This window comes from Sinocyclocheilus anshuiensis, unplaced genomic scaffold (genome assembly GCF_001515605.1).
Source record: "Sinocyclocheilus anshuiensis isolate Anshui unplaced genomic scaffold, SAMN03320099.WGS_v1.1 scaffold990, whole genome shotgun sequence".
Taxonomy (NCBI): domain Eukaryota; kingdom Metazoa; phylum Chordata; class Actinopteri; order Cypriniformes; family Cyprinidae; genus Sinocyclocheilus; species Sinocyclocheilus anshuiensis.
In genome coordinates this window covers 301,679-316,121 of record NW_015539926.1, presented here as the reverse complement: position 1 = coordinate 316,121, position 14,443 = coordinate 301,679, and the positions used below count along the sequence as shown (strand labels likewise).

General features: G+C 35.8%; 1 protein-coding gene across 1 annotated transcript in view; it reads left to right on the top strand.

Moving 5' to 3' along the window:
* cunh8orf34 (chromosome unknown C8orf34 homolog) overlaps positions 1-10,403 on the top strand; it is a 91,835-nt gene extending 81,432 nt beyond the window's left edge. The window contains exons 12-15 of the mRNA XM_016483778.1: positions 3,778-4,250; positions 6,279-6,375; positions 9,459-9,506; positions 10,264-10,403. Of these exons, the coding sequence (XP_016339264.1) occupies positions 3,778-4,250; positions 6,279-6,375; positions 9,459-9,506; positions 10,264-10,271 (626 nt within the window). The 3' untranslated portion in view covers positions 10,272-10,403. The remainder of the gene's footprint in view (positions 1-3,777; positions 4,251-6,278; positions 6,376-9,458; positions 9,507-10,263) is intronic.
* Positions 10,404-14,443: the final 4,040 nt, after the last annotated feature.

The window sequence follows — 14,443 nt, the reverse complement described above, 5'->3', positions numbered from 1 at the left end:
GTGCGACGTTTGTTTCGTTTGGTAACCGCTTGAAAGCATTGGGCAAAATCAAAGGCTCAAACAGCATCAAGCATTCCAACATGTGTCGCACAGTTGTTTGTTTATACATGTACTGCTTTTTATTTCAATTCGCTGTCACACGTCGAATACATTTGAAACATATTAAGTATTTAAGAAGGGCACTCTTACTAAGTCATCAGGGCAACAGCTGTGTGTATGTGTGTGTGGACGTGGGAGGGTGACATTTAAACACGAAAAGTTATCAACCTTAGCAAAGTAGACACGAATATGTAGCTTTTGCACGCATAGTGTTTTCTGATTAGCTAAGTATGCGTGCAAAAGCTACATATTCGTGTCTGTCTGTATGTCTGTAAATAGATGACAGAAATAACATTAATAATTAAAAATCTAAATATAAATACTAAAGAATTTTTTTAACATATATACACACGCACACACAGACACACACACACAGACACACACACACACACACACACACACACACACACACACACACACACACACACACACACAATTAATTAAATGAATTCAATGACATAAAAATATAATTTTAAAAGTAAAAGCTGTACCTTCAAACTTTTATATAGTGTGACGGATCAAATATTTTATAAAAATGCAAAATTATCAAAACATATCTAAATTTCCAGTTATTAATAAATTATTCAGACCTTTTGTTTATTAACAATTAAAAATGTTTTTATATGTGTGTGTTTTACACACACACACACACACACACACACACACATTTGTTATATATATGTAATATTTAATTAACTGACTAAATACAAAATAAATAAATTTTCTTTAATAATAACAATCATTAATAAATGATTTCAGGCCTATATTCATTGTATTAATACATGCATTGGATTTTGGAATTGTAATGCAATGGTACAACAATTAGGCTATTTTGAATTGCCTGTTGTAATGAAAATTCTTTCTCACATTTCTCGCTATAAATATTAAAGGGCAACATGAACGTGTATGTGGGAAGTGTTTATCTATTTGTATCAAGTGTGCTTGTTATTCTGTGACTCGATCAGTGGGAAGCTTATTCTGACATCACTTTGCGGGAAAAGTCATCCCTGCTCTCAGATGGCATTGATTTAAAGCTGTTTGTCTATTGAGTTATATCTGAACAGAGTCATCCCCATAGGACCAGGCATTAGCCTCATTCAACAGCCTAATTTCCCCCTTTCATGCTTTTATTAGCTGTTAATGTTCTCCGTGTTGAAAGCCAGGCTTCTTCTTTTATCTCATTATTACCTCAATTATGTGGTCAACTAAATCCTCAAGACTCCTTTTAATTTACGATCAGGCTGCGTTGTTTTTGTTTTAGGAATTTAAGAGCTTGATATTTGACTTGTGCCCAAAGGACAATGTTATTGCCTGTTTTTTTTTAATGGCAGAGAAAAGCTTTATGCCACTTTTGGATAAATAAAGCATCACTTTCAGCTAGCTGGAATTCCTCAGATCTCTCTCTCTCTTCCTCTGCGAGATGAACATTTTGAACGTGTAGATATGTAGGGGGAAAGTCGGGAATCAATAAGGTTGCATATGTTCTAAATTATGTGTTTGCGTGTTTGAGGATTGTAGCCTTGTGGGAAGCGCATTTGCTTTTTTTGATCATGAGCTGTTTATAATAGATTAGATGTGCTGCTTCTTGTTAACGCTCTAAAGTCTTTTTTAGTCTTAGGGTCACTATACATGCTATCGTCCTTCGTCACTACAGTAGCTTCAGTAACACTTTATTTTAAGGACCAATTCTCATTTTTAAAGGAATAGTTCACCCAAAAATGAAAATTTTGTCATCATTTACTCACCCTCATGTCGTTACTTTCTTATGTTGAACACAAAAGAATTTGAAGAATTTTGAAGAACCAAAAAGTTGTTGGTCCCCATTGACTAGTAGGGAAAGAAATACTATGGACCATCAACTGTTTGATTACCAGCATTCTTCAAAATATCTTCATGTTCAACATAAAAAGAAACTCTTACAGGTCAATAACGACATGAGGGTGAGTAAATGATGACGGATTTTCACTTTTGGGTGAACTATTCCTTTAACTAGTTGCTTATTAGCATGCATATTACTATCTTCCGTTCGTGATGAATGATTGTTTATGTGTGTGTGGTGTTTACAGTGAACATAATTGTGGCTACTGGGTTCTCAGCCTCCAGCATCGACTCATTAGGACCCGTGAGCTCAACTACAAACTCTTTTAAATTTCATGTGGGAAATTTTAAACACGGACACAAAAATACATTTTTTTTATCCATGTCTTTATTTGGTAGGGTTTGCCATCATCACAAATGATTTATGTCTGTGTAATAATTTCACAGCAAATCCTTTCCGCCACATATGTGTTTAGGTGAAAAATCGCTGGAATAAGTTCCTGTATGCCGTTTAAATGGGGCCACAGGGTTTTGAAATTACTTCTGATTGACTACAGACAAAACAATCTAATTATCCATTCACACAATTAACTGTATCATATATCACAACAATCTGAAATAGTTTCCGTAAAGGGAAGTAATTACAAGAGCTGTGTTATGCAAAATGAGAATTTGCACTATAACATTAGTAATCTGGACAACGTGCATGTGTTTCATATTGAAAAGTATCATGACGTTTCTCCGGAGAAAGAACTGTTTGCTTACAAGTCAAGTAGTCAAGGTTTCTGAAACACAAATCAAACTTGTACATACTATTTATAATATGTCACATGTTGTTTCCTCCGAATCCTCAGTTCCTCTCAGACTGAACACTGGCTGACACGTCCAGATGTTCCATCTGAAAATGTGCAACAGACTTGCATAAACAAAAATATTTGACTTGCTACCAAGCAAACAAATATATTCACACGAAGCAGGCCATATTAAACCGCTCTTGTACTCGTACAAAGTAAACATGCCATCCAATTTACACTTTACAACTGACAATAAATACTGCTGCCATGACTGTTAAAAGACCTCGGCAAAACTTCAGGATATTGTTTTGGTGGTTTGTTAATGGGAATCTATGAGTGGTGAGTCAGTACTCCACATCAATACACTGATGAGTTTTAAGGCTGTTAGTTTGTTGAATCAGAATACATGCTGAAAAAAATTAGTGTGCGGCAATTTCTGGGAATAACAAATAATGTATTTTTTATAAATTATTGTGCACATCGATTTATAGCTGAGCATACAAAAGTCAAACATACTTGGCTAAAATGTCCACTCTTTCTCATATGCATAATATAATTGTACTCCATAAAAAATAACTAATTGCATTACTCAGTTACCTTTAATGGAAAGTAATGCATTACATTACTTTTGCATTACTTTTTGTCACCTGAGATGGGCTTGCTTGTTTATTTTTAATAACTAAAAAGCCCAAAAGTTGTATTTTTGGCAACTGTAAAGGCCTTTTCACATCAAAAGTGAATTTAATAAGCCTCAGGCTGAAGGAAGTGCTTCTGAACCTCACTCCTAGTTTCTCTCAACACAGGAACAGGAGAGGTGTCAGTGAATAAATTTGGAAACAAAGTAACTGACATTACTTATTTAAAAAGTAACTCAGACATTTCTTGTAAATGTAAAAATAACACGTTACTTTACTAGTTACTTGAAAAAAGTGATCTGATTACGTAACTCACGTTACCCCAACACTGGTCATGTTCCACATAACCTATGACCGAAATGTTTACAAGCCATAACTGTTATTGTCCCCTAGATGGTGATTCTTTGCTTTTATTGTCTTAATTTCTTCAGAGGTGGAAAAGGACTTGGCCAAGCTGGCAGAGCAAGGGAAGCTGAACCGAAGTCCAAACAGCCCTCATAGGAGTTTGCTTTTAAACCCCCTCTTCCACACCACTAACACTCTGCCTGTGCTCGGACAGACGTCCAGACCACAGTCTCCCAGCAGCCTTTCCACAAAGACCACAGGCCTGCCACTTCACAACACTAAACCCACAAGCCTAGTCATGGGCCGGACATCTCCCAGCAACCCCAGCAGCCGTGCCCAAACCCCTAGTGGAGCACGGACGCCCAGCAGACCTTTGACCCCCAATAGTCTTATGATGCACTCGTTGACTGCCGGAAGCCACGGGAACAAAGAACGGGTGTACGGGCGCTCTAGAAGCAGACCAGTCACGCCGACAGGACAGATAACCAGACCGATTCTCACACCGCCAGGCCTGAGCACGACAGATTTATATGGAGGACTGTGGAGCACATTGACAGAGGTACACATTAACACAACCACATACACATATAATCACATCAACATTATTATATACTGTATAATATATTTTTAATTATGTTTGATAAAAAAACAGTAAAACAAAGTCATATTGTAAAATGTTATTACAACTTAAAATAACATTTTAATATATATATATATATATATATATATACAACATGTGTATATAAATAATATTATAAAATTATGTATGTTTTTTTTTATTTTGGTTTCTATTATAAGTATTGACAATGACTGTGCTGCTTAAGTGTGAAAACCATGATACAGTGCCTATTTCAAGATGTTTATCTAAATTAGAAATTTTTAGTAACATTATAAATGTCTTTACTTTTACTTTTGATCAATTTAATGCATCCCTGCTGAATAAAAGTATGAATTTCTTTTTTTTTTTTAAATCACAGTAAAATTATACATTATATATTTAACATCAATTTTTTTTTTTTTTTTTAAATATATATTTTTAAATATAAATAAATTGTCTTGCCAAAACTGTTCTCACTAAGTCTAAAGGAAAGTATTTGTCAATCTCAGAAATAATTTTGGACACACACACACACTCACAAATATGCAGTACAATATTTTGGACTTTTGTTTTGTTATGTGCCAAATATTCAAAATTGGTCATAAAAGGCCTTTAATCTAACAAGCCTCTTACTGCTTGGAAACTAAGGTCCAATTTTATGCATGCCTTGAGAAAAAATAAAGCTCACATTTAATAACCCTTTAAACCTCAATGTCAATGGGTTTAGAATCACACACACACTGTTATTGTACTGGTTAGTTTGTAAAAGCTGTCTAATATTCTATTGTCCATGTCTGACTATGGCCTATTCATGTCATGCTCTATTGAGATTAAGCAATATAATATAAAAGGATCCACGGGAAACTAAAGAACAGATTTACACATGACTACCCTTGGTATGAAAAAGAAAGGAGTCTGGTATTTCTGGGTTTCCGCTCTCTTTCTCTTTTATTTTTTGGTATTAGGGCTTGTTAATAAATCCAAAGCTCCTTTTGAGGTATTTTATAGCCACAAACAGGAATCATATTGTTAGTTCATATTCTTATGACTGATGAGAATACGAAAACATACAGTAAAGGCATTGATCATGTTCTGATTGCACCTACCTGGTCCCACATCTGTTATAGTAGTTCAGCTCCTGAATATGAAAAAGAAATATACACCTGTACATCTCATTCAGTTCAGAATGGGATCAACAGGAAGAGATCAGATGATTTGTCCTTCTCTTCTGTTTTCATATTTAGCACTGAAATGCGGCGTAGATGTATGAACGGCCTGTACCAGAGATAAGAACACATAAAAGTCTTTAGAAGCGAACAGGGGGCAATTTATTTATTAGAGGTTGGCTCAGAGGATTCGACTCAGAGGTGTAATTATTTCAAAAGAAAATAAAAACATATGTAGAACGAATGGGTCTGACATGCACAGGCACATGCCATCTACATCTTGGGTTTCCAGTTCACAGGGGATTTGGTTGCTTTTCAAATTGCCACATTTCTGCACAGTTTTCACTGATCCATCATTACACTCAACGCATATTGAAGCAAATTATGTCCTCTAAGAACTCTTGAAATCAAAATTGGAGTTTGGTAGTATTTAGTTGATAGTAGCTTTAAGGCTATATGTATGCTGTTGTACTCTTAAACTCTGCTGTTTAAACCATCTTAAGTTGGTTTTTGGTGGTTTAAGATGGTCTCCCAGCCTGGCCAAGCTGAAGTCAAGCTGGGTGGCCAGCTGATTTCCCAACTTCACCATCTAAAATGTACCCACCCCCCTATAAAACCAGCCAAATGACTAGTCTGTTCAAGTAGTGATACAAGCAAGCTAAGGCTTAGGCTTCAGCAAGACCCTGAAAGCATTTAGACACTTTTGGACAATTAAATTCAGGCCAAAAAAATGAATTAATTTAATTACATTATATAACAAAGTATCAAACCAAGTTGTCATTGTTATGATGTATTTCTCTGTTCCCATCATATGTGTTACTAGGATGAGTTTTACCAGCAGTTGCAGGCGGTCAGGAAGCCCTGGCGAATCCCCAGTGACCCAGAGAGTGACTGTCTGGAACCACCCGAGCAGGACAAGTGTGAGTATTACATCTCTGACCCCGTCCCGTCCACTGACCAGATCATGACATCAAGATTTGAGGGGCAAATTCACTAAACCACTTTGGTGCAAAATGCATTTTGGTGCAAACACCACCCACAATCCAGTTTAATCCAGTTTAAACAATCCATAAATACAGCTAAAAAAGCAACTGTCATTGCAGACACACCACCTTTCTATATAAAGCTGGCTTTTGTGGATGTGTTTATGCTATTACATAATTTGCATAAAGGCTATATAACTCTAACTACAATGAAATATGTATTACCGTCCACATTAGCACAGAATAATGTTATGTTTATTATAAGCACACGCTGCAGTTTTGTCATCTACTTAAATGCTCGGCTTCTTTAAAATCAGGTGGATTCTGATTGGCTGTCAATGCAGTTGTGTCATTATCATTGTAGTTGTGGCTCTGACTTCACTGTTCTCATAGAGTTAGAACGATTATTGTTACAGTTTTAAAATTTGTTCTAATTCTGAGAATAGGAATGTTCACACCACAGCTATAGCGACACAGAAGAATTAAATTGTTGGAATCCTTTTTCAAAACTATTTTTTCCAGCCGATGAATGATAAAAACATTAACAGCCAATCAGAATCCAGTATAAAGAGATTGAACATTTAAAGTGGCAGATGACAAAACTGTTCACATTTATAAAAAACAGAATCGTGTTATCGTGTGTTGGTGTGGACACTAATATATTTATCCTTATAGTTATCATTATTGGTGTGAACGGGCCTTAAGTGTACAGTTTCATATTCAACATAAAAAAAATCAACTTTGGAGGTGTCATATTACTATTTTTGCCAGTTTAAAAGATCTTTTACACAGAGATTGAATTAAGTGGTAATTCTTATGAATATAGTGAATATCTCTCTACAGTGGCATTATGGTTTAAATTCTGTAGAGGCCTATAATGATGATATCTGAGCTCTCGTCCCTTGGAAATAAATGAGTCAGGTTGAGGGAGCCGGTTCCAAGCAGCACTTTTACAGCTTCCCTTAGTCTCCACATACGCAAGACTACAGCATGTGTGGCTTTAAGGTTGAAAAACATCGGACACTTTAATTATGTTGATATGGTCTCATGAACATATCTTAGATCTCCATTCCAGTGTATGTCTGAAAGATTTAAGCATGCTTGGAGTCATTAGAGGATTATTATTTGTCCAAATCATGGTCCGTCATCGCTAATAAATACCGCTGGCCTCATTTTTCACTCTTTGAACGTGACATGGCCAGAATCTCCATGTCCCTCATGAGCCATTAGTCTGTTAATGACCTCAATATTGTAGCATATCAAAGCTGTAGCCCTGAGAGAGTGTCTTTGAGTTCATGGATTATGTAAGAATGATTGTGATTTTTATCAGAATGAAGACAATTGTCTGTGATGAAGAGCTTTTTCATAATAACAAAATGCCAGATGCAAAACAAAATGCAAAGTTCAGAGAAAATGTTACTGTGGATTCTGTACCTTTTCAACTTAAACTCAGAAGCACTTTTAGGCAAATATTTGCTATAGATCTGGTATAATATTTCTTTGGTAAACAAATGATTTCGACATATGTTTGGAGCACACAATCACACTGCCAGAGAAACGTCCAAAGATTTCTAGACAAGCAAAATATTATACATGCAAACCAAGCCCTGCTATCAAATGAAATGTAACTACACATGACAGGCTCCATTTTGCCAAAAACGTATCTTGCGTAAAATAAGTATATTGTGCTAACAAGCGTGCTTGCTGGAACTGTCATGCCAGCCCAGTTATTTAAAGGAACACGAGGCACAGTCTGTTAGTGAGAACGCCTGGCACTGCCAGCATTTGGCATTCAGAACTTTTGCTGATTGGCTGCCACAGTGACTGTTGATGCTGTCTGTTGGAGTTTAGCCTGTTTTCCAACACAGGTTTCTGAATAGACATCAAGTGCATGGCAAAGAACAAGTTCCATAACAATTTCCTGTTATTGCAGGAACGCCCACAATGGGGTAACCACTAACCCTTAAAACATTTCAGCCACTGCTCCATTCATTTCGAATGTCATGCCTTTAATATAATGACTCCCTTTCCTAATGAGAACTGATAACTCTGGCTTATGATCTGTAGGGAAGTTTGATTTCTCAAATGTAATATTTTAGTAGTTTGATGTTAGTATAAAAATGTTTGTATATTTTACTATGACTGATCGGCAGGACCGCACAAAATCTCCATGTAGAAATCCACAGAACTGGAAGACCCGTTTTCAACAACCTCCGCTATTTGTATATTCATTTATTGTATATTTTTGTATATTTGGTAATGTTTTCAGCTGCGAATACAAGTAAGCATAGCTCTATTTTAAGCGTTATGTTTAAATCTGTTCTGAATGTATGGTGCAGATTTCCAGCCAAAATCAACGCAAAATGACTGCAAACCTAATTTGGAAATTTAGTTTTAGCTTACCCTACTGTTTAAAAGTTTGGGCCCAGTAAGCTTGTGTGTTTGCTTGTGTATTTATTTATTTATTTATAAGAATTAATACTTTTATTCAGCAAGGACACATTACAATTTTTTACATTGTTACAAAAGATGTCTACTTCAAATAAATACTGTTCTTATGAGCTTTCTATTAATCAAAGTTTTGTTACAGTTTCCACAAAAATATTAAGCATCACAACTGTTTTCAGTATTATTATTAATAATACATCTTTCTTGAGCACCAAATCTGCATATCAGTATGATTTGTGAAGGATCATATGACACTGAAGACAGAATAATGTATTCCTTCACAGGAATAAATTATATTTCGAAATATATTATAATACATAACAGTTGTTTTAATTTGTAATAATATTTCACAATGTGACAGTTTTTACTGTGTTTAATTAAATAAATGCAGCTTTGGTAAGCATAAAAGACTTCTTTCAAAAACATTAAAAAATCTTGCCTGCCTCAAACTATTTTGCTGATTTTTAGGTTTTGGTTTAGGTGTCTCATTCTATTATATTGAATTATATGTTTGAAAATTCTCAGCATGAAACCATTTACAAGCTTTTCTTCTGTATTTTGGCTCTTTTTAGGTAATCCAAGTGGAGTGAGAGATGCCAGCAAGAGATCAGTGTTCTCAGGTAAACATTCCAACACATCAGTCCATCATGCTCACAGACGGCTAACTAATTGCCTGTGAATGAATCTTATGAATCTTACCCTCTGAAAAAAGTCTGACAGAAGATTTGGGTCATAGTCTTGCCGTATGAATTCTCCTAAGAAACAAAATTAGAGACATTCAGTTAAAATGATGATGGTGGTTTTAGCATTCCTTCACATTAAGTTCATCAATATTACAATAAGTGACTCAGGCCTCATTGACTGACATAAATATATAACACCCACAATGCACTGTGAGATCACTTTTACAGCAGTCTGACACTACATGAGGTCCCAGTGTTTTGGAAAGAGGCCGTCCGATGTTCGTTTCTGTTGACTTAGCTGGGTGCCACTCGAGCATGTGGCAGCTGAGAGTCACGGTAATGACGAAAGTGTCTCCTCTGTGGTTTGACTTCTCGTGCCCAGCCGAGGTTTTACAGTTGAAGAGGGCAGACAAGCCTGTATAGTCACATGCAGCCAGTTAAGCTTTGTGGTGGAACTGGACTAACTGACCCAAAGCTGGGTGCCGATTCCTCTGACCTCATCCGTACACACGCCTGTGAATGTGCAGCATGACATGGATCGGCTCATTTTTCCATTCTCACATTTGTCTTTGACATGCTCAAATATTAAAGGCTGTTTTTATGGTAATTACCGAGGTTGTTATGATTATTAGTGGTCATATGGAACTGACGGCTGTCTCCAGGCAACTGATGTTTTTGTCTTTGATTTCTACAGGCTTGTAACAGTGTGTACGGCAGACACAGAGCCAATCAAACATTTATGCAATTTAAAGGGGCATTTGAATATTGTGAGTCAGCAATAGACTCTTATTTTTTTAATTTTGACCAGAAGAAAGATTGTGTACTTTTTTCCACAGAGGCCAATATTTCTTAGAAATAAAAATGTTACAACCATTTGAAATTCTAGAATGTAATGTGTTTATCAGAAAAAGATAAGCCTGCACTTGAACTTTTATGTCTGTCAGCATGCTTAGTTGTCTGTTCATAAGAGTATTTATTGCTGCCTTGCATTAATAAACACAATTTATCACATGATGTGCCAAATCAATGGTTGATAAAGGGATTTTTGAGAATTCTTTTCAATAACAATCAACAAAAGTGGACATTTTATGGCATTAGCAGAGAATATGAATGTTAGAAATGTATGTATAATGTTGGACATGCACAGCACTGCCCCTGCTGACCTCAGCATGACACTCTCTCATTCCCAACAGCATTGTGTGTCTACACCTGGAGACGACACATTTCTATAGAACTTACTTTGACTTTTATACCCACAGAAATATATGTAGCCTGTTACACCTGTGATATCCTTGTATAATGCCAAATAAAAGATTTGTATAAAATTTAATTTGTCTGCATTTGTAAAGGTTTTCATGTTTGTCTCTAATTGGCCAATCAGAATCAAGTCTTCCAGAGAGCCATGTAATACGGTATTTTCCTAACAGTGCCCGTTTACCATCTTTTGCATCATTGGTTCCAGAAGATTTTTTTTTTTATTCATTTTTCCCGTGTGGATTTTTAAAAAGAGTTATAAGCCATGTACGAAAGCAGCCAGCTATGACATGAATCACAACATCACAAACTTGGAGTTGAAACAAAATGTATTTGAAAATCAGACGAAAAGACAAAGGTATAAGATTGTGTACTTAACGGCTTTAGTGAGGGAAAGAATCGAATGAAGATATGATCAAATAAAAAAAAAAAACAGATAAATATAAAACTTTTGATTTATATGAATATACAGTGGAGATCAAAATTAGAGAACAATCTATAAATACTTGATTTTACGGAAATTTTGGAATCTTCATCACTCAAAATTGCGATGACACTTCCTCATCCTCCTTTCACTGACTTCTTTACACACTTTGGGTTCAATCTTCCCCAGTTTGACACCGAACAAGATGTTTCCAATTGGACTCAAGTAAATTAAACTTGCTCTCATCACTAAAGTGAATTTTGGACGAGTTCTCCTCTGTTGACACAACGTGCTCCTCAGCAAAGGTGAGCTTAGCCTTTTTATTCTTTCTGCTGATGAGAGACTCACAGCAGAGTGCGTTTTCATTCCGACTTCTCTTAAACATGCTGAGACAGATCCTTACCTTGTTCATTGCTGAACTGGCAAGCAATTCCAGCTGCAGTGTTGAACCGATTCCCTATTGAGATTCCCTGAATTATCCTGTCTTCTCGTGCATTCGTGCATGTGGACGACCAGCCGTTTTGGGAGACTTGAATTAATTAGTAAAGCTGCAATATTCGAGAAATCACAGATTTGGAAGAACAACTTCTCGTGCAGTGGCTGAAAGGGTCATCCCTTTGGCCTCCTTTCGCAGGGTTTCAGTCACCTTAGAGTGGCCCGCGATCTTGCAATTTCAGTGAAAATTAGAGATCTGTTTCCCTCCTTATGGAGTATACATTGCAGGACATGGACTATGGGAATTCATGGGAATTGTATAGAAAAAAATTGACAATGTACTGACATTGATGAACGGAATGCAATGTTATTGATCTGATGAATGCAATATGAAATGACATTTGGTTTGATATATTGAACATATGGCAAGACTGTATCTACTTATGTGTTTTGGCTCCATTGAATATTTTGTGTTTGGTAATTGTTCTGCCTTTGGCAATAACAGTTAGGGGTCTGGATGTAGGAGCCATATTTAAATTCTTGATTAAGTCTGATTTATTTATTTTGTATTTCAAACATTATGATTTAAATATATGAGGAAACTTTGTTTAATTCTTGGACTAACCTGTCATGTGAATTTAGTTGCTCTTCCTCCCTTACGTGTCACTATGGCGCGAAAGTGCAGGTCATAATAGTGAAGCAGCATTGTTTGGCAGGACAGAGTTAGAGGGTGGAGAGCAATAGTTTCTTCAATCACATGCGATGGTACCGCATTTCATGTTCTTGGAAGTTTTATTTTGTAATCTTGTTTGGAAAGTAAACCAGAGATTGTGATCAATAAACCAAAGGATGTTGTTGTTACAACCGCATCTCTGTGCGTGCTTTATGGACATGTGTATCGGGAGAGACACCTCCGCTAACCTCAAGGGGCTAAAGAAAGTTTTTGAATGCTGCCAGTTAAATAGGGTTTGCCATATAAATAAGGAAATTAGGTGCCAGATTAACATCAATAACTTAAGTTAGTGAAGTGACATGTGGCCAAGTATGGTGACCCATACTTGGAATTAATTTATAATTTGCTTAAAAAACTGCCCTTCTACTCCTGTTATGATTACTTCAAATAGGACTAAGCAGTGACCTTGAAATTTAGGAAATTATAGGTTGTTCTCTAATTTTATTATCCGCTGTATATATAGAAATATTTAAGTAAGAGCATAGGAATACTGACTCAAATGCTTCATAGGAGTGGGGGTGTTTCTCGGTTTGGTGATTTCTATGCAGAAGGGTCATGGGTAAAATAATCATAGGTGTTTTTTCATCAGGAATTCCACAGTTAAATGTGAATATTTAAAAAACTATGTTGAAACATTGTGGACTGATGGATTCAACAAAGGCATGTGGCATTGATTTAATACTTCATAGATCAGGTTTGTCTTTACATTTTTTTTAAGTTATCTTTAATAAAAAATTCTCACCTTTCGAGAAAATGAATGTGATTTTTACTTTGGAAACACGACTGTTGCACTGTATATTTGCTGTTGTCCATTGCAATGCAATATATCACACCTAAATGCAACAGGTTACATCTTGTGTCTTACTGCAGTGTTCATGATGTGGCAAGGCTTAATGTTTGGTACGTTGTAATAGACTATTTTTTACTTAGTTGAGTTTTAAATAATATACAGGTCAGATTATAAAAAACTAAACTCAGGTTATTATTTCATGTATTTATTTATGTCGCAACTTGTTGTGTAACAGGCATGGATAATGTAATGTCAAGCAAAATGAATCCTGTCAGGTTGACTCTTCTATCTTCTATTCATCTTCTAATCTTTCTGTCTGATGAATTCTGAAATAGACTGAAGCAATTTCACTAAGCAGCAGTTACTCTACTGCACAGTGAGCTATGGCAGACTCCATCTGTTTTGTTTCTGGCCATAAATTTCAGTGGAAAAGACCCAGATCTCCTTCAAATCTCACTGGATTTTATCCCAGACCCAACTGTGTTTGAGATGTGACTTGATGGTGACATATTTCAAAACAACTGCACTTGTTTGACAATTTCTGTAATCTCTGGAAATCTTTTCCCGTTTACGGTTGATTACACTTCACATTTTCCCCATCAGCATGACAAATGTTGTTTTCAAAGCTGACGCTACTGAGAAATCGCCAGCCCTCATTTTGTGGTTCATGCTTCAAGTGTTTCAAGTTGGTGTTGGTGATGGGCATGCCTTCCAGACACTGAGTTAGGTGTTTGTACAATTCAAAGTAAAAGTTATAGTTTGAATGGCTTCTTTTGAGTTGAATTTCTTAAATGTTTAAATCAAAACATCTTGTTATCTTAAAGTACTAATAACATCACAAAAAAACTTGCATATGACTTGAAATCGCTACACACAGACCTTTTAGACTTATATAGACGTAGATGGAACACAAGAAGTAACAATCAACAAACTGATTATTTGAAAACTCATCCTGACATCACAAGCCAGCAATGAGACAACAAAATCAACAATAGTGTTATTTATATATTTTAACTTTTTTTCTCACAATCCTTTTTTTCCCTCACAATTCTAAACTTATATCTCACAATTTCGAAAATTGTGAGATATAACCCAGAATTGTGATACATATAAATGCAGAACTGCATTTAAACTTACAATTCTGAAAAGTCAGAAATGTGAGATAAACACTCATAATTTTGAGATAAAAAGTTGCAATTGCTTTTTTTTTTTTTTTTTTTTTTGTGACGAAGACCCCA